This window comes from Triturus cristatus, chromosome 3_2 (assembly GCF_964204655.1).
Source record: "Triturus cristatus chromosome 3_2, aTriCri1.1, whole genome shotgun sequence".
NCBI lineage: Eukaryota > Metazoa > Chordata > Amphibia > Caudata > Salamandridae > Triturus > Triturus cristatus.
Window position 1 is genome coordinate 796,638,149 of NC_140584.1, and position 21,914 is coordinate 796,660,062.

At 40.4% G+C, this 21,914-nt stretch overlaps 1 protein-coding gene across 3 annotated transcripts in view; it reads right to left on the reverse strand.

The window, feature by feature from the left end:
• Positions 1 to 21,914, reverse strand: part of NRP2 (neuropilin 2) — a 182,988-nt gene that overhangs the window by 10,603 nt on the left and 150,471 nt on the right. For 2 of the 3 annotated variants that reach the window (XM_085648927.1, XM_085648926.1), the window contains exon 15: positions 20,984 to 21,028. In XM_085648927.1, the coding sequence (XP_085505053.1) occupies positions 20,984 to 21,028 (45 nt within the window). Of the gene's footprint in view, positions 1 to 1,268; positions 5,452 to 20,983; positions 21,029 to 21,914 lie in introns of those variants that run through there. The other variant, XM_085648928.1, reaches the window with a different exon arrangement.

Genomic DNA, 21,914 nt, shown 5'->3' on the forward strand with positions numbered 1-21,914 from the left:
CAAACTAGCAGTCAAGTATTTTCTTCTTTCATACTACCCCCTCCCTCCCAGTATGGTAGAAATAGTCCTGCACCTTACACTACCTCCCTCCCCCCTGACGCTCAGGAGAGAACCTAAAACCCTTCTTTTCTCAGTCTAACTCACTCTGAAACGCTCACACAGGCAGACTGGCCAATCAAGGCAGAATACATGGATAACATGGACACTTGGGTCACCAGGCTCTCAGACTCGCCAGCCTCCTGAATTCATTATAGTAAGACTGCTCGTCAGTTGATCTGACTCTGGTGGCTTACGAGTCCACTTTGTAACCACATACGTTTAATGAATTAATACCTCGAATGAAGGACTTTAGCATTGGACTACATAAACCTACGTATTTTAACGACTATCTCAGTATTTCCTGCATTAGGAACTCGGCATGTTGTTTCTTCTTGCGTACCTCACTCTTGCATGACATAAATACAACCGGGAGATTTAAAAGCATGTATTGTTTGCAAATTTACAAGCAGTTGACTAAGATTCTGTGGTTGGACACAAGTTCGTTCAGACAACAGGTTAAAGAAATAAGCACTCCGTATTGCCATTTGTTGCTCTTCGTGTGCTGCAGACCCAGAGTGTAGCTTTGATTAGCTTGTTTTGTCTTTCCCAAGGGCATACTTGGAAATTATATGTCCCATCTGCAGGGTTTTCCCACAGAGAGACATTTCATGTAATCACATTTGGCAATTTTGCTCTTTAGAAAACTCCCTCAACAATCAAGAAGGTTGCAGCAGATGTGCATGTCCTAACAAGGCTGTGTGGTAAACATGCAGGGGTTCAAAACAAAAAAGGGAAGCTGTCAAAACATTTCAATTATCTCTCACAGAGATTGTCCTTGTAAACTAGAAACGTGAAACATGGAGGACAGGCAAGGTAGCGGATAGCGCTGGCGGCTGGCTTCGTATCATCAGAATATGGCAAGAAGATAACCTCACACAGCTGAACTGAGACACTTGTAGTCTGCAAGTCTAGAAGCGCTGAGATAGTGTCCCATGTTTTTCCCTGTTATATGGAGTGCTCGCTTTTTGTTCTGTGGTATTCTATAAGCTATCACACTTCACTCTTTTGTAGTAGCTTTTTAATTCCAATCTTTTTGACCGGACTTTTATAAAAATACTCATTTTTGTTTTTCTCTGCTCTGTTTCCTCACAAACTTCTATGTGTTTAACTTCACAGGGTGTACCCAACACAATTAATCAAATTTGTCAGTTAATAAATCAAAAGAGCCATTTGTACAAAAATATCATTTTATTACATTCCACTCAGCACATCTTCAAATAAGCATCAAATTTTCCACAAGATATCTTTGCACGAACAGGCAATTGGGGCAAGGCTCGGGATGCCACCGTGCTAGAAGAGAAGGAATTTGTGACTTAAACAATGGATATTTATCCTGCAGTCTTTGGCCGTTTCTTTCTATCACATGCTTACCGGCCAACCATGATGGTTCTGCCAGGTGAGTTCATCACACAGAGGATCAGCAGCATTTGCCATCCTACAATTGTATGTGGTGTCAGTTCTCTTATAGATTTCTGGTCATTATCATTATTCCAGATATGAAACACTTTCCTGAACCTCAACACAAGTTATGACCATGTAGAAGTCACCCATCTTCAAAAGGATACTAAAATCTGGGAGATTTGTTTAAGAGACAGGCAATTTGTAATCTGGTTATATTTCGCAACAACAAATAGAGGCTATAATATCTTTACATCAAAAGCCTACTGCCTTCACTTCATGGACAATGTGAATCCAGATTATTAAATTTTTTCCCTTGCGCTTTATAAGCTAAATGGCATCACATGATGTGCAGAAATGTGGATCTGTGGCCAAAGCTGGGTTTCCATCAATGGTTCTGTTGTGAATTGAGTCCTATCATCTCTTTCTGACATAAAGATCATGTGACATCAGAGTTCCTCCCAAAATCATAGGTATTCCTTCGAGAAGTAAATAAATTAAAATGTTAATGATGGTGGACAGCTCAGATGGTTAAGGCACCAGTTTTAGGACCAGTTTGATCCCAAATTTGCATGTTCTGATCCCAGCAGAACTCACTCAGCCTGTTCATCCTTCCGAGGTAGATAAAATGAGTCCCACATTAGTTGTTAAATGTGGAGTGACTTAATAATAAAAGGTAAAATAAGTGCAGTGTTTGCAGTAACGACTTTGAATAGTTGGTAATGAGTAAGAGATTTGTTATGGTACTGTTCTAAGACTTCTGTTATTCTAGAAAATGTGGTGCCAACAAGCATGCACCCTGATATAACTTGTGCTAAAGTTCAGAAGTGCACACTTAAGACTTTTTGAAATAGTCAGTATGAGAAAGATTACTTTTATGTAATTTGACTCAGCGTGACTTAGCAAAGTGCTCAAGAAAAAGGTTACCCGCCCAGCACCCTTTCTCCTCCAAGAATGCGGGAGAACGCAATATGTGAAGTCCTCAAATAGACTCCATACAGGCTTGACAAAGTCTTGGGACTTAGAACAGGTTGTATCTGCCAAAATAATGTCCCTTCTCTAACATGCAATGCATGTTAGAATTACATAGGACCAACCTGGTCGCCGCAGAACATGCAAAAGGTATGTGATTTACTAGGACAGGGGGTCAAGTTGAAAGATTGATCTATTTTAAAGGTCTACCCACAGGTTGGAAAAGCTAAACGCTGAATATTCTCCTTCTTTCTAGGGTAAACCGGATAACACATTTCTCACTTTCTTGTCTTTTGTCAGCTTTTCAAAACAAAACACCCCGTAATATCAATATTGTGCTGATATGTAGCACCACCAGCCCAGCTTCAAGTTATCTTGTTTGCAACTTGTAGCACACATCAAATGTAATGTCCTCTGCGATCACCCATTTCTTATTCATGCTTGGCCTCTAACAGCGGGAAAAGGGAGAACACCATCAATGTAGCAACCAACATTTTGTTGGTCATGATGAGCGAAGAGGTGGGTAGGGGCATGGTAGGGTTATACTAGTGTTGAAAAGACCCCACCAGGATGAGTTCTCAAACTTCCAACAGCTCATTAGTCAAAACACTTCTAGTCATGATCCATTCCTCAGCTCCATCTGTAAGAAGGCACTTGTTATGTGCATGCAATAACCAAACAAAATAAAATGGGAGCCCATCCCTTAAACAATAGAGGTCTGAGTATGAGAGTGACTGGCTCTCCTTGAGCCACCAAGGAGCCAAGCCTATTTCTTCGCTGCTTTTCTAGGATCAGAATAGATGTCATGGACGGCAATGGCCACTGCAGAGATTTTGGGGCAAATAGTCTCTCTTCTTTTGAAGGTCAAGCATTGGCGTACCATCAGTACATGCGTCCACTAATGGACACAGGCCACAACCAGAGAAAATAATGGGTGACATGCTATGAGGTTTTGCAAAGCGCGATCAATACACTTTGGGAAAAAATGGATTTTGCCATCGATTCTAGTCCATCTGTAAGAGGATAAACGGAAGAATTTGTATAGAATATAGCACGGTACAGAAAATGAAGGAAAAATTGGCACATATGCAGACCCTTCCTTGACCAGTTACAGATGGAATGACATCACAGGCTAAATCCTTTCTAGCATCTCTTTATGACAGCCTTGCAACATGCTAGACCGATACGCAAAGGTGTTTTTCCCAGGTTACAAAATTTTGGCAAGGACACCTCCTGACAGTCAGTTCATGGGGTTTGACGACAGTTGGTCTGTAGAGATGGCATCTCCGTAAGTTTAGCTCAAATTATTTGAATATTATAATATTAGAAAAAAATAAACCAGTAATCAAAACAGTATTGAGAATCGATCATCATCCCAAAGCAGATCAAAGTTTGAGACCTACTTAAAGTGTTTACAGAAATTGTAACTTTGTAGCCTGCTTGTACTTAACATTTCCGAAAAAGGATTTCCTGTTGAAGAAAAATGTCGCTGCACAAGGCAGGACTGTGCCTTGCTGCTCTCCTACAATATAGTCAAACTCTACATTAAGATAGGTTCCTTCTGTGCGTTTTCACTGTCTCCAGTCTGTAGGGACAATCTTCATATTCTACAGGGAAAGTAAGACTTCTGAATGAAATGCCAAAGAAAAGGGAGCCTTCACCCCCCTTTCTGCCCCACTAAAAAATAATACATCAAGGATAATAATATTAATAGGCACCCTAGAATCAGGTCACTTAACAATAACAAAACACAAAACCATAAAACATGACGTCCTGAAGCTACTGAACTTACTTCCACCTGAGACCTACTTACAGTACGTCTATGAACGAACCGAAGGCTGGATGTGACATGTACAAACTAAACATTCATCAGAAGCTCTTCTGACATAAGGCAACTTTACAACCACTATTTTACAGAGGTTTTTTTCACCACCTATAGACCTATACTTTGCTTGAAAAAAATGAGGCAGCAGAATATTAAAAAAAAAAAAAAAGTTTGCGGGTTCCTTTTGTCTTCCTTCACTATTGGGCAGGAGGGCCATTGGTTGACTCCGTTCCAGTTGGGGCATAAAATCAATTTCTTCCTTTCCGCAGAGAGATCAGAGTTCTACCACACATAAGCTCTGCCAAAGCTAGATAAGGCAAGAGGAGTAAAATGTCCCCTCCCTTAGCCTGAATAATTAACAATCCAGTATAAGTGTTAGAAAGGAGCATCTAAGACCTTCCTCAGGCAGGCGGGCAGTGGGCAACGAGAATGCTTGCCCTGTGCATCAGAAGCGGAACAAGCAATTTTTAAAAACAAGCTCTCCCAAAAAAAGTCAGAGCTTTTCGCTCATGCATTTTCTCATTCTCTTTCTCATACACATACACCTACGCACACTCGTAACACGCACAATGGTACATATTCACACATGTATGTACAGACACACTTCTGGGTTTTCCTTAAAGTTGTCAGGAATAAGAAATGTCTTTGAAAAAAAAAGAAGAGCAATCCAGCTGAGGGTGACGGAGTGTCTCTTTCCACAATCCAAGATGCAGCATTGGTTGAATCCCAAAAAAAAGAGAAACTGTGGATATAAATGCGTCTTTTAAGTTCTCAACGTTTCAATAGGTGAAGGACAGGGGGAAAGTGCAAATCGAGGCAACGCATCTGAAGTCTGTTTTTTGTATAGTCCTTGTGGTGGCTCCACTCTCAGCATTGCGTGCTGTTGTACCGTTCATCTTGCTCTAGTTTTATAGTTAAGGTAGGCTCCACTGCCACAGGAGCGCCATTGCCGTAGTGTGCGGGTTTGTAGGTGATGGCGTGCTCACTCTTCTTGGCCGCATAGCGGAAGCGGTGGTAGTGAAGCGCCAGAGCCAGGGCGACTGAGACCAGCACAACGACGGCCCCGCCAGCAGCCATGACGTAATACCAGTATGTCGGGATGGGCTGCACTGACACTGTATCCACTGTGGGCTCGCTCCCTGGCAGATGGGTGCCGCCTGGAGGAGAGACACAGAAGAGTGTTGCTAGGTGGGATGCATGCGGACTAACAATGAGAATAAAACATTCTTTCAAGTGAACAAGTCAGATTTGCTCACATAGACATACAGAAACTGATAGCAAGGGTGATTCAGCAGAACTGGCGGTACACCAATTTTCATCCTATTATGACAAGTAGCCATTACTTGGTCTCTAAGATTAAGATTTTCCGATTGTCCAGTCCCCTTTCTAGCATCACCACATATTACATGCCTACCACTTCAATATTAAGGAGTACCTGAGTCACACTCTATACCGTTAGTCCTTTAAGCACAGGCAATACATGGACTTGAGCTCTAATATAAAGGGGCTCTGGTATTCCCACCCCTCTCTACTTTCATAACAACAAAACAAAGGCTCAATATTTAACTTCAAGGACTTCACAGGCCATCCATCGGGTCCATTTAAATTCCAGCCATTAAAACACAACTTGGAAACAGAATTTAACAGTAAGGACCATCCATTAAATCTCCTGCAATTCCCTCTACTACCATGACCTTATCATCATTACCTCCACAGCACCATTGCTCATCTCGCTTTTACCTCTACTGCCAAGTATCTCAACAAGTTTACCTCAACTTATATTACAAGTCTTTCTAAAGTTATCATTGATTTTATCACTTTCTCCTTGTTAGGAGCTTTAATTCCTCAATATTGCCGGGTCCTAACATTAACAACATCCTTTACCAATAATAATATCTTTTTAAGAGCACATTTGGTATTAGTTATTTAACTGTATTAATTTCAAATACAATATCTAATGTGTTCTTACTATAACACTATTGATAACCCTACCTCTAAACCTAATCTATGGTAATTTATTTTATAATAATATTTTAATTGTATGCAGTTTTAGTTTAGTTAAATGACATTCTGTTTAAATTATTCTTATTGTTACTTACCTAAATATTATATCTTGTCAATAAAATATATAAATAATAATAATTATTTAAAGTAATTATATGTTGTTAAATTAAATTGAAAATATTACGGCGCCCTTACCTTAACTTTAATTCATTCTCAACACTTTCTGTAACCATAATTAATCTTGTCTTTAGTTATTTAGAGTAAATTAAAGGATCTCAAAGGTACTTTTAATGATTCAAAACCCTCAACTTAAATCCAATACGAATAGTATTCTTAGCTAAACATGGTTTCATTTTTAAATGTGTTAATTAAATAAAACATAAATTATACACACATTAATTTGTTACTGTAATTTGATATTTTGTTTTCAAAAAGAAGAAACCTTTTCCCTAATCATGCAGCAAATCAAACACATATTCTAACCTCACTAATAGGCAATTTTTATTAAATTAGTTATAATCAATTTAGAGCATGTTCAATAATTTTTTTGATATATATTTAGTACTCTTACCCCAACCCAATTCTAACTCTACATGCCATGAATAGAAATCATTTTATTCAATAAGCACAGGCAGAAGAGGCAATGGAGTAGATGTAATGGTCCGAATAGGTAATATTGTTGCAGAGGTAACGGTATCTCCCCTCTTACATGTCCAAGTCATCTCCGATTGTCTGAGAAAATGCAGAATTTCGTTACTCTCTGGATCTTATAGTCTGCCTAAAACCATTCCTATAATAACAGCAGAATCAGTTTGTCATCTCCAGTATTAACAGATAGCAGAGTTTCTAAGGCACTCTATTCTACTCTAGATGCTTTCTCTCACCACTGAATACATTTTATATTCTCCGTTATATTAGCTTTTAGTACTGAGTTACACTGCAGTTAGTGTCGCCTATCTCTGTATCTCTATTGGTAGTTTGAATTCCCTCCTTCCCGCTTGCCTTTAGTCGCTTACCAAGTCGCATGTTGTCAATTATATTTTATCTTTTGGACAGTGTTTTAACCTTGCCCTATACTCAGACCTTTGAGGAGTTTTAATATTTGATGTATTATTAGCTCTCTCTTCCTGGCCAGTAAGAACTAATTTTAAAAAAAAATATTCCCTTATACCCAATGGCTTGCCATCCCACCAACCAGGCCACCAAGGATAAAGAATGTGGGCACCAAAGAAACGCATCGGCAGAAGGTACTTGCAATTCTGCATATTTTTTCATGACTCGTGTAGAGGAAATGTAACTTTACATATTTATGTGTCTATGCATAACCCTTCTCTTCTACTTCAAAGAGAGCCAGCACTCAAGACAGGTATAGTCCATCCATTTAATTGAACCAAAATAGCAGGAAATCCGACAACAGAAACAGCAAACTTACATCCATTCCCACATATTAGCTCCTCTGGCTTTCGACGAGATTCGTTTCGCTGGTCAAAGAGCCTTTCTCAATGTGACCAGTCGCCGTTTTACTGACACATTTTAAGCTCACTGAACCATTGAAAATAAACAGTATACTTCGAAATTTGCAGCAGTTCAATAACACCTGCATTTTTGTTTTTACAATTATAAGTGTCACTTGCCCTTAATCACATTTATTTTTCCTTCATGATTAGTGCAGCACATATCCGGTCGTCCAGGTGTCGGACCTCATTAATCTGCCCTAACCTCCACTCCGTTGGTGAAACTCTACTCGTGCCTGAAGACTAGCCGGTATTTGTAAAGCAACACAAAAGAAGGTGTGATTTGCCCAGCTAGCACCTAAACTGTTTAAACAGGCGCTAGCCATGGCCCCTTTCCATGCACCACCTGTGCTAGGTGCAAGCTGGGGACACCGCACCTTCTTTTGTGTTGCTTTACAAATTCCCGCTAACCCCAAGGCATGAGTAGAGTTTCAACAATGGAGTGGAGGCTATGGCAGAATAACGACGTCCGATGCGGAGGGACAGCGGACTCTCTTGGCGGGGACCAGACCTGCTGCTAGAAGCCCCTTTTCATTGTCCAGTACTTTGAACCGATGTCAAAAGCAGGGCAACGGAAGCACTGGCCTGGTGGCGAGGACAGGTGAAAGACATTGTATTGGTGTACCAAACTGCAAGGAGCGGATATGAAAGACTGTAAATGCACAAGCTATGCTCGCAGTCAGAAACAATATTGGAAAAGGACTATGTTTGCCACAGTAACGGATATAACAATTATTAAGTGATTTTCGTTGCGCGGCATTAATTATGAAGAAAAAATTAATGCTTTAAAGCGCAAGTGATACTAATGATTGTGAAAACAAAAATGCAGGTTTTATTAAACTGCTGGAAATGTCGAAATCTGTTGTTTATTTTCACTGATCAACGAGCATCAAATGTTCCAGTAAAATGGCGACTGGTCAGATTGAGAAAGGCGGTTTGACCAGCCGAAACGTGTTTCTTCGAAAGCCAGAGCTGCTAATATGTTGATATGGATGTAAGCAGTGCCGATTGCTATTTCTATTATTGGATTTCCTGCTATTTTGGAACAATTAAATGGATGGACAATTACCTGTCTCGAGTGCTGGATCTTTTTGAAGTAGGAGAGGAAGAAGTGTTTGTTTATTTAAACAGGCGTATCGGTTGTGCCTTTCCAGGCAATACCTACATTAAGTGCAAGCCGGGGAAACCGTATATATATATATATATATATATATATATATATATATATATATATATATATATATATATATATATATATATATATATATATATATATATATATATATATATATATATATATATATATATTCTGCTCCAAAGGTTGTCCACCAGGTGAGTAGCACTCGATCAGCAGCTTTGTTTATGATAGGCAGGGACGAGGATCCCCCTGTAGCAGCCGCTCCGTAATGGAATTGCCTGACGCGTTTCGAAGCTCCATATGCTTCTCTTCAGAGGCTTTAACGGAGACGGTGTGTGCAAACGCGGAACCCACTTTGGAGCAGAATGTAATACGCGGCCGTCCTGCTGCGGAGTGTGCACCACCCCGTAATGTTATGGGGGCCACCCGACATGGTAACTATCATGTTGGCAATGTGGGCCAGCAGCGGCAAACAGGATTGAGGATGAGTCCACTTGCAGGGTCCATACAGGACAAGATTTGTGTGCTATCCGGACCACATTTCCCACAATGCACAGTCTCATTCGAGCTTCCCATTGGTGGGTGTGCAATATGAAAATAGCGAAGTGGGTTCAGCACGGTGCGCAGCTATAGATATTTATGTACGTTTAACTGCAATTTTCTCAGGAACTACTGAACAGATTGACTCCATATATGCAAAAGGCACATCCCTGACCTGAGGACTACCTCTTTGCCAAATTTCAAGTAATTCTGTTCAGCCGTTCGGGCTGTACCTTCGACTAAAGGTCCTATGGGAAAATGCATGGGGAAAACGTGTTTTGGGACCCCCCTTTTTTCTCGGCCCCCGCTTGACGAATCCCCCCGAGACTTTCAGGGTAGGAGCTGAGCGGAGCGCCCCATTAGTTTTGAAAATTTCGCGAGGATTCGTCATCCGGCGCCAAAGTTATTCAAAATAGAATTTTGAGATTTCCTATGGAAACACGGTCCTAACTATAACTTTACAGCCAAACACACCCACGCAGAGACCCAGAGAACCACTCACACACCCACTCACAGACACACAGGATCACTCCCACACCTTCATACACACCCATACAGCCACACACACCCACTCACAAACCCACATAGCCCTCACCAGGCACTGCTAATTAACCCACATATTAAATCACTCATGCCATCCTCTATGATATTATTGATGATATCACTGCAACATTTGCCGTAAAATTACTGATGAGAAAACTGTGCAAGGCATCGGCGTGAGTTATATTTACCTTAGGGAAAGAGTTATAGTTAATTGAGATAACTATACATGCTGAATTTCTATGGTTTTGTGTGTGTAAAATCTGAACCTAACTATAACGTCCCTGTAACTTTTATTTTTTAGTGAATTTCTAAGGTTTTTATAATTCTATTTCCTAACTATAATGTCCCTGTAACTTTTGTTTTTTTTATGAGAAATCTATCTATCTAGACAGACAGACAGACAGACAGACAGACAGACAGACAGATAGATAGATAGATAGATAGATAGTGTGTTGTTTTTTTTTGGAGAGTGTTTTATTACCACTATGTATTGTTAGGTCAGAGTTTCCAAACGAGGAGTGTGTTTTTGTTTCACTATACATTTTTGGAATCCGCACAAAATGTCCAAAAAATGATGCTCATTCACGTCAGCATTTTCCTGGAACATTTTGTGGTCATCCATCAAGCAAGAAAAAGGGGTTGGTCCCAAAACATTGATCTCATATTAATTCCCAGAGGAAATTTTGGAAATTGATACAGAAAAATGGCTTGATGGAATTACTTTCAATTAGGCAGAATGAACTTTACTCAGAAAATGTACTTTCATTATTTGTTGCGAATCGGTTCAGCCATTTTGAAGAAATTCACATTTAAAGGGGTGTTCGGGGTGTTCGAGTTAGGTACTATAGGTACTATCTGCACTGTTGCTGTCCAAATACGTTCAGATTGGCAACTTTAAAGGGGCCAATCCTGATTGGCCTGTCGCAACCGGAACAATATGTTGTGGCAGTCATTAGAGGATTCCGGGACATGTTTCTGGCATTCTGAAAATGAATTAAAAACATATAAGGATCTAGGGTCAGCACACCCAGAGCTCAAGGGGAATGTGGGTGTAAAAAAAAAGGGACACCCCCACACCCCTGCTTGCCTGATACAACATGGACAACATGTTGTGGCAGCCATTACAGGACTCTGGGACATGGACCCCACTGAAATGTGTTGAAAGCATGTTTAAGAGGTTGACTAAAAGAAGCAGATATAGATGGTTAAAAGAGATTTTAGTTACAATTTAAATCATTTGCTGGTGGTACCATACTAATTTTAGGATTTCAGTGATTTTACCCTGCAAAAAATCCTCTGTTATTATTTGATAAACCATATTCAGAGAAATCTGATTTCTTTCAAAATCTTCTTGTAAAAGTTATGGAAAATGCTTCAGAAACTAAAAAAAGAGCACATTTTCAATAACTTCACACAATCTTCATCAGCTATGTGAGAATAATGTCTGATATTCTGAGCAAACATTTACTTCCAACAGCAGTAGCACTACCTTTCTCACACGTCAGTATAACTTTCTGATACGCAGGCTGAAACTTCAACAGCAGCAGCTAATTTCCAAGTGTACTATTGCAGCTTTCCACAGTGCTCTAATTAAAAAACTAGAATGCTAATAATCTGTATATATGACAAAAGCGTGGCATACCTGAAGCCATCTTGATTGTATCAAACCTTTAAGACCTAAAGCATTTCCTTCGGAAATGAACAAATGAAGGGATTACTTTTTATTATAGGAATTATGGTTAGTGCTCCAGAGATTACATGAGGGCACATTTTCTATGAGTTCTCAAATATCTTCCGCCTCCATTTCAGTAAACCCCTCAAACATGCAAACTGAAACATGTACTTTCAACACCAGCAGCAATCTGTCAGTTAACTCCCTAGTGATCAACTACAGCTCCACTATAGAGTTCTAATGGGCAAATAGAGCTTCAACATTTCTTTTAGGTCTCGCCTGACCCAGCGCATACGCTGGTCTGGCGAGACTTTTTGAGAGGGCTCCAAAAAGTGCTACCAGGCCAGCCTAGAGCTACAGTGCAAGAGCGCGGGCGCTCGCCCCGCGCTTTTCCGCGATTATTTTCACTTTCGCGGCCGCACGGCCGCTTGGCATAGCCAATAGGTCTCGCTTTTGGGACCTTAGAAGTATTTAGTTATGCAACTGTTGCATGGCTAAACACTTATAAGGTCCCAAAGGCGAGACCTATTGGCTATGCCAATGCTTGTTTTAATTTAAAGCCTGTCCTAAAAAGCAGACTTAAGTAAACTGTCCATTGAGATGTTAATGCAGGCATGAAATTAGAGGCTTCCAAATGTGAGTGGAGGTGTGGGTTTGTAGTATTTGAGGCAGAACGTATTTTAAATTGGCTAAAACTAGTTAGAGAGACATCTGTATAAGTACAGCATTCACTTTCCACATCTGTTTATGCACCCTACCTATTTTTCAGTCACTTAGAAAATAATTAGGATAACATCACTTTATCTATCTATCTATCTATCTATCTATCTATCTATCTATCTATCTATCTATCTATCTATATATATATATGTATATATATATATATATGGATAGATAGATAGATAGTTACCTCAGTAAACTATAGCTGGTATATATTACCTACTGGCGGTCGCCAGTAGGTAGTTATAGTTAGGACCACGTTTCCATAGGAAATCCGCAACATTCTATTTTGAATAACTTTTGCGCCGGTCGACGAATCCTTGCGAATTTTTCAAAATAGGTGGGGCGCTATGCTCCGCTCCTACCCTGAAAGTCTCGGGGGGATTCGTCAAGCGGGGGCTGAGATAAAAGGGGGGTCCCAAAACGCGTTTTTCCCATGCATTTTTCCATAGGACCTTTAGACACAGCTACAGCCCGAACGGCTGAACAGAATTACTTGAAATTTGGCAGAGAGGTAGTCCTCAGGTCAAGGAAGTGCCTTTTGTAGGTTTGGTGTAAATCTGTTCAGTAGATTCTGAGAAAATAGCCTTTAAATCAATATAAATATCTGAGCAAGCTTACGGTGCGCTTACGGTGCGCTTACCGTACGCGTACGGTGACGTGCGCGAGTGCGATTCTGATTGGCTGTTAGATCTTAGTAAACATTCGAATCGGTCGAAACCAGGAAGCGGCGGCCGCCATTTTCTCTCTCGCACTCAGAGTGTGGATTAAAAAACAAAGGACAAAAACATGTAAAGGAGCTGTTTAGCCAGCTCCAAAGCACCTAGCCATGTTGAGGGAGTCCCCAAAGATCCCCCAAGGCCAAAAACGGAATTGTAATTTTTTCGATAATTTCGCCGATTACGCTTACCGTACGCGTACGGTAAAAAATTATTGAAAAAAAAAATTAGCCACACCCTCCCCACCCCATGTGCAAATTGTGCCCGAAGGGCACCATTTGTGCATGGCTTATTAAACATTTTGAAAAATTAAAATATTACCTTTCACAACGAAGCGCATCATATGTCCTCCATGTGCGCACGGTGCGCGAAGCGCATCGTGCGTACATGGCCCATCTAGCGTAACGTGGGCACGCGGTGCGCGTAGCGCACCGCGTGCCCACCGTGCGAGCACGGCAATAACTGCGTAAAGTGGCGCAACTAGTGGGGCAACTATAACTCACGCGACCGTAATCCTCTGCTGATGCTAATACTGTATTTAGACACTTATTTGCCCATGTCTTCTTCCATTAAATTTTAGCTATACATATATTACAAATATTTTTTTTTCATAAAGACACATATGTCATCAGCAGAGGATTACGGTCGCGTGAGTTATAGTTGCCTACAGTAACTATAACGGGAAAATTTCATTGGTTTTTTATCAGTAAAATGTCCAGCTAACTATAACATGTGTGAAACCTATGTTTTTTTCAGTGAATATATAGATAGATAGATAGTTACCTCAGTAAACTATAGCTGGTGAATATATGTATGTGTATATACATATACATATATACACATACATATATTCACCGGCTATAGTTTACTGGAGGTAACTAGAGCTTTTGCCTCCGCCTTGCACTGCTTATGACTACACATATTACATCACTTATGACATGTTAAATTACATCACTAATGACACTATTGACATCTCAAATGACATCATTCATACGAGAGCGCTTTAAAAACCTAAGGATGTTTAGAAAATGTATGATATAACTGTATTGTAAAATATCAATTGGCAATATTTTCAATTTTTTTTCAGGGAGATTTCCAACCGGAACCTGAAATCAAGAGTGCATGTTCAATCACTAGCCCACTGTCGAGTGCGGGGAGAGGTAACTACAGCTCAGCAGTATAAAAGTGCACCAGCAGCCACTGACACTGGCGGTGTATATCTCGCTTACGGTTACCATAAATGGTACACCTCTACCCTATGCATAATGAATTTATTTCACAGTAGTCACTCCCTGTCTCCATTTGTAAACATTCATGTTTGCCAGCCTCTGCAACTCTGCTCCTTGGCTTGAATGCATCAAAGCATCAACTATGTGGGTTTCAGCTGGGTCTGTGTGTGCTTTCGTTTATTCAAAAGTTACTTGTCGGGAGCACGTGAAGTAATTTCCATGTAAACACTCTGTGTGGCGGGCTCACACTGCTGAGAATGTCAGGCTTTCATCTCAGGTATAAGAGTGAGAGCTGTCAGCAGGTTATCTATAGACGTTTACTGCCGGGTAAAACTAGGGACCATCGCCAAATATAAGAGCTGACAGAAGGAAGGAGATCCCTTCAGCTAATAGCATGAACAGGTGGTATTAGAACATCAAATCTGACATAAAACCTTAGTTCTCATACTGTGTGCACTCCTGCTGCTAGGCATGAGTAATCAACTGACGACAATATCGAACTACTGCTGCAGTAAAAAAAAACAGTACCAATATAAGTAATTTATTCACCTGCAGTATATGGGACCTTTACTGCATCAGTTAAAGAAGAATATAGTTTTTAGTAATAGTTAATGTACTAAGAAGGAAACCGTATACTCTCAAATTTAAAAACTCTGTGCATCATTTGCTGGTCTAGGTTATGATATTGCAGTCTTAAACATGCACAGAAGCAGCGAGGCCCTGAATTACAGCACCAGGCCCATGTCTGAACAAGTTCACACCTCAGGGCTGGCTCTAGGGCGATGTGACCAGTGCCACCGCACCGGGCGCTGACTTCAGGTGGGGGTGCCATGTTTGCAAGTATATGATGGTTTGAAAAGTGGCAGCTGGCCCATTCTTGGCCTCCAGCCATTTTCAGGCAACAATAAAAATGTCAAGATAACTCCACTGATTAATCTTCTTCCTGGAAAGAGATCAGAGTTTTGTCTAGTGGAAGTTTTGACTCATCGTAAGGTAGCACAGAGGGTTAATATGCCTGCTACAAAGAACGTGTACCATGCAAATCTCAAAGTACATATGATGTAGATAGTTCAGTGGGTGACTGCTTTTGTCAGAGGCATCCTATTGTTACTTGCAGTATATGTTAAAATCCTAATACAGAACAATGAGCTATTAACCTTCATCAAAGAGCTTCATGCAAACTGCAAAGTTTAATTAGCGCATTATGATTTTTTCCCCAGTCTTTCATTATCCTAATGCTGCAAAAAGGGTTCATTAGGGTAGAAAGCAATTCTTAATATGAAAGAGAACACCCTCAACCATGGTGTTATGTTTTAAATTCTGAGTTTGTGCATCACCGGACCAAGTCTCTTAAATTAAACTGCCTACCAGTATGGATGCAATGTGACTCCGACACCTTGTAGTCCTCTGTCTTACATAACATTCCCTATACACTGATTTACAAATGTATGATTGATTGTCTTTGTGTAATGTGTGTTTGATGTGAAGTTGTCTGACACCCTAGACTGGTATGAGTGATGCTATAAAATGAATTAAATACATCTGAGAAAGAGTGGTTATGGAGGCTTGAAGGGCACTGTTAAAGGGTGGAAGTGAGGGAATCCGTGGCCGAGGTGGTCATTATCAACAAACATTGTCGCACCAGGCACCACTAGTGCTAAAGCTGGCCCTTTTCACTCTTATAGGGTCGGGGTGATGCAGGACAGGATTGTGCACCGATTACAAAAAATGCACTCTCTCTCCAGCGCAGGCGAGAGCTATCAAAGGCACAGCTCTGGAGTGCTCCAGCTGAAAGTTCCCTTTGGCATTGAGTGTCCAATACTCCAACGCGCACTGTGTTTGGATATGGTTTCAAAAAAGATGATAAATATATATGTAAATATATTTGATCAATTCCATGAACTGCCTCTATGTGACAAGTGTGTACTGATGTACTATATAGTTTTGTATCTCCTCAATAAAGTTCTATTAAACAATAAGAAGCCAGGCATAATCCATACCCGATTCCTCTACAAAAGATAAAATTACTTAAATGCAAAACTGTCAATAGATTCTCGTGTTTGCATAGTCATCCCGCTAGCATCAGTGTGAAAAACATGCAAATCTATAGCCGATCCGTTGTTGAAATAGAGTTAACTTGCATGCTGTGCCTTACATTGCTTATCAGGGAGAGTGTGCAATCCATATGCACTTATAAAACACCTATGTCACAGAACGCAATACATCCATGTATAACTATCTAATACTGCTATGTTCGTGTGGTGCCAGTTATAGATTCACATGCTTTACACACCCCTTACAACAAGCCAGCAAGAGGATTCAAACATCAGTAATAGATCCATGCTGAAGAAGCAAACTCTGGCAGAACAATGAGAGAGCAGCTCGTCTGAGGCGTAATGTCCTATGTCATCTGCAGGCCATAGTGACCTTGGAAGCAATGAAAGATATATGTTCAAATTAATAACAAAACAAGAGCCTTTTGGGAACCAGACAAAAAATTAAATATAGATCAAATGAAGACGGAACCTTGACCGGTCAATGCTGATAAGGGAAAAAGCCAAGGTCTGACAACGTGGGCTGTGAACCGGCCGTCAAACTTCCCTTACTCAGCACCACCTCTTACCCAGAGTGTGGGAGAGGAGAGAGAATTCACACACCACTGCCTTCCTGACAGGTCAAGGCAACCACTTGATTATACTGTCTCTAGTTAAGTCAGGAGGGAGGAGGAATCTTCAACCCCCTCATTATATGAACATCCTGAAGGAGGCTGCGAATGTCTTCTATTCCACTTACAGGCCCCTCCTGTTAGCCCCCACCTCATTAAACACAGAAGCACATGTCTCTGGCATTCCAATGTGTGCTTCATTTTAAGTAGAAAATTAAATAGTGTGAATGTTTATGAAAGATCTTTACAGGGGACCCTCTTTTCAACTACTGCTTCAATTTAAACATGCTACGTTTGCCAAATCGGCAGATAGTCATTATAGAAACAAAATAATAAATACAACATACTAATAAATCAGAACAAGTCAAGGTTCTGCTAACTGAGGCTATTTAGAAAACATAAACCCAATTTTGCTGAAAGACAGAATTACAACTTTGTTAGGGGAATGGAGCTAAAGGGGACCATGGTCGAGAAGGCAGGGTTTCCTGTGAAAGGAGCCAGAAAGAACAGTCAAGAAAGAGGCTGCCGAATCTGCGCCAAAGTCCACGCTCTGGGCCACGGTCACTATACAGAACAGGAAGATGGTGGAGTGGGCAGACTGCTGTGGTTTCTTTCACCACACCTGACACAGAAAGTGCTTCCCCTTTTAACATTGGAGTGTTTCGATACCTGATTTCAGCCAAATCAATCTGTTGGTTCATTTTGTACTTTCTTTAGTTCTCGCTTCCGAATATCCCTACTTATGTACATCTTCTCTTTAAATAAGGGCTTCTCATTCTTTACTTCCGCTTTGAAGAGAGGTGCATGAGCAGTACTTGAGGGCAACCATTCTGTTTCAGAAGTTCCGCTCAGACAATGTCTTGTGACCGGCAGTAGCTACTTCTATACTCTTAATCAGACCTGCATACTACGTAGGTTACATGTTACTCTTTTTTACTTGTTGCATTAATCAAGACGGTACTACAATTTGTGCATCGTCAACATTGTTGTGTCTTTTTTCGGGGTAAATTTGCATTTGAAGTTGATAAAACACCCTTTAAAGGGAAAGAAGCCATACCTTTAAAAAACTGAACTTGTTTTTAAATGCTTAATTAAATAATTTCATATATACTGTGCTCTGCCTAAGCATAGGGCTTTTCCATGCCGTGTCCTTGTTGACGGGCAGGAAGCTCTTCATATGCTTTCATGAAAGACCGTGTTTGAAGCTGCTTCGCTGAATAGCTTGTCTGAAGCAAGGAGCAAAACCTTTCAACTTACACATCAGGGATTTGATGGAAAATCCCATGCATAAACGTTACACAGATATAGTGATCCTGATTAAATAAATAGATGCATAAGAAAAGAGACCATAAGAGCAAACTCTTGACTGCTTTTCTCTGTGATGTAAGAAGACAGAAACTAGCAGATGATCCAAAATACACAAATTCTGGGTAATTTACAAAATGTAGTGGCTACAAGCTGAGGAAAGCCAACCCAGTTACACCTAAGGCTGTATTTGTGGATATGCTGTGGAGGGGGAGTGGTTAGGGACAGTGATCATTTTCCTTTCAGGGATAATAATTACACGCTAGTGCCCTCTGCACAAGGAGTTTGAAGGTTAACGCTCTGTTTAGAGGGAGGTTAACCATTGTTAATTGCCTGCCCCACAATTATGGGCCTGGGATGAAGGTGAGATTGCATAATGAGTGGAAAGTCAATTAACAGTGGCTCAAGCCCGACAGCGTGGGAGCAATACGACTGGTAGCACCTAACCCTCTATTATTGCCAACACAGACAAATGGACCGACCCACTCTCTTGTTTGCTTCAAGACCCTGCCACTTCAACTAGAATGCAAGCAAGCAACAGTATTAGTGCTATCATTCTAACCATTTTGACTGCCTGAGCCAATCTGACTATAGTATTATTAGAGTACATACTGGCAAAGGATTGTGACCATTGATTAATCGAAATAACAAGTATTGTTAGTGTGAAAAATAAATAGTCTTCATGTTTTTACTCTGAGAAGCTGATAGGCGGGGTCGGTTGTGCAAGAAGAGGTTGTACACACATCTTGCAAGTACGCATTTCACCCATTCGGCGGTCTTATCGGGTGCACATAAGTCAAAGAAGAGGCGATACTAGGGATGGGGAATTTGCCCCAAACCACCAAAAGGGTAACAATGTGGTAATGTAATAGAATGTGTTCCTGAAGAAAAATGGCAAACAGGCAAAGCTATATTATTACCAATAGCATAAAATCAATGATGGTTCTTACATTTGGCCATAACAGAATATATTCAGACTGTGAAGAGAGGTAACATACAAAAAACTCAGTGGAATTTGTATGCCACCTGTTTGAGAATTTTACGTCCATTATATTTTCCAGAAACCTTAGCAGCACATCATGGGTCACATTATAGAAAGGCCAGTAGGAATATCACTGGCGGGATTGATATTGAGCGTCAACAGAAACTTTCCTCCCACAGCAGAAGGATAAAATAAAATTGGGCTGTGAAATCCATTTTGCTGCATTACCACCAGAGGTAGATGCATTAATAAAAGGAGGATTATTTTAACACGGGCAATCCAAATTCAAATCAAAATACAGCTTGAAAATGTTTGAAGTTACAAACCGAAAAAGACTCACTTCATGAATTTTTTTTTTTTTAAACAAAACCTTCTAGGCCCGTCTGCAGCCCGGGTTCTGGGTGGTGAGTAAACTCTGCTGCAATATTTAAGGAGTTGTTATAAGAGTTCTTATCCCTAACAAAATAATCTATGGTTGGTGAATTTGTACCCCCATTCCTGTATGCTTCTCTGCTAGAAATGAAAGAACATATGTATTCTGCTGACTGTATTCTGGTATTTTCACAGCGAGTAGTAATTGCCGCCGGTGGTGTGTTCCACCGGCAGAGATCAATAATCTCACTGCCACAGCGTTTACCGTCTGTCCGAACAATAACTTATCAACGTTGATACTTCTATTTCACTGAGGACCCTCATCTCCAAGGAGAACGCACACAGATGAATTTATAATTAAAAAGGGATGATGTATGTATGTGAAGGGGGAAGTAATTAATAGTTCGCATTTTGATTTTTGTAACATTTCATGCTGTATTCATGATCTTCACATAGACCATCCATCCTAAATTAGAAGTTGATTTTTTGTACTGAGAAATCTGACTGGTAGACAAAAGGGTGTGAACCTGCAACTTAGGACCAGTTAAACTTAAATGTGTCAAACTGTGCTCCATGAAGATGTTCTGTTACTTACCTGTAACAATAAATTTGCAACATACTATATATTCAGATATTTCGCATACATCTCACCACCAAATTATTCGAGTTGGAAGGTGCAACCTAAACCCTTTTGACTTAGAAATGTGTGTATTTGTAACCAGAACCCTCAAGAAAAGGTTACAACTCCTAACACTAAAACTTTTGTGACACCAATAAGCGATAGAGTGCTTTTCTCTCTCTGCTACCAGACTCACTAAGAAAGCTTTTGATTCCGGGTGCACCCCATAGAAAAAGTATGCGTTCTATATTTAATGATCATCGCATGAAACAAACTATATTCCTTTAACATTCGGCCATCAACATTTGACGCATCTTCACTAGAAGCATTTTCCAGTCTGAGGGAAGCGAAAACCTCCAAATTTACAAAAAGTCGTGATGAAGCACTCCCTGCAGCTTCTCCTTTCTACCAGAACAATGTGTGATTGTTTATAATTCAATATAACTTTTTCTAAAAGCATGGATGCACACTGTACGTGTAATATCTATGATTCTTAAAATCTCAGAGGGAGTACACCGTTCAGCCAATACAGGAGACTCTTGCGAATGGCTTTTGGAAAGACCATCTTCTAGTTTGAACAACATAACTAGAACATCAATGCGACACAGACATGTTAAAAGCAAAAGGGGTGGAAAAGTAGGTAATGAAAGGAAAGGGTATAGCTTACCTGGGAGGTATGGAGAGGTCACCCAGGGGAAACTTGAAAGAGGTTCTGGGAAGAAAATAAAAAGTAGGGAAAGGGTTACACTCTGCGAGCAATAAAAAGTTTGGACATCTCAGATCCGTGATTGTCATACATGGGCAGACACCAAGACCATGAAACCAAACGTCAACAAATGCAACGCAAATTAGATAGGCTGAGAAAAGAGTATCTGACGGTGCTCCTCTTGCTCACAGGCTGCTTTTAGCTGCGGCTCTGCTCCATTTGAACACTTCGCACTGCTCCCTTCCAGCCCATCAGATTGCCAAGCGTGTAATGTCCACTGGCAGATCAGTGTCCCTCCGCGGTGATTCTCTTTCATAAAAGCAGGATGTGGGCGATGGGGGTCAGAGTGTCTCATCGAAGCCCTGACATTTCTCTGTTTTATTTTTTGCCTTTGTTATCTAATAACCACCCTATGCTCTCCAGCCCTAAAATAGGTACAGACTGCTAGCGCGAGGATAGGCTGTGCAGCCACCTCTGATTGGCTAGATCCATCTGAGCTCCTCAGCAGCCTTTCCAGGATAAAAGATCAGTCGAAGAACTGACCACAGAATATTCCTATAAATGAACCTTCTGCAGTGCTGATGTGGCGTCACCCTCTTACAGGTGAGAGCTGAGGTACTCAGTTTGGAGATACAATGTTCAACCGCCAACAACCAGCAATAAAAAAATGTCAACATGCTGAACAACAAAAATCTATTTTAAAAACAGCCCTCGGCTAATCTCCTTTTCTTGCGAGACTGTTTTTGAGCAAAAAGGCATTTGGTCCACAAATAAATCATAAACAAATTTATTATATGGGCTGTTATACCCAACGCCTTCTTTTATATATATATATATATATATATATATATATATATATATATATATATATATATATATATATATATATATA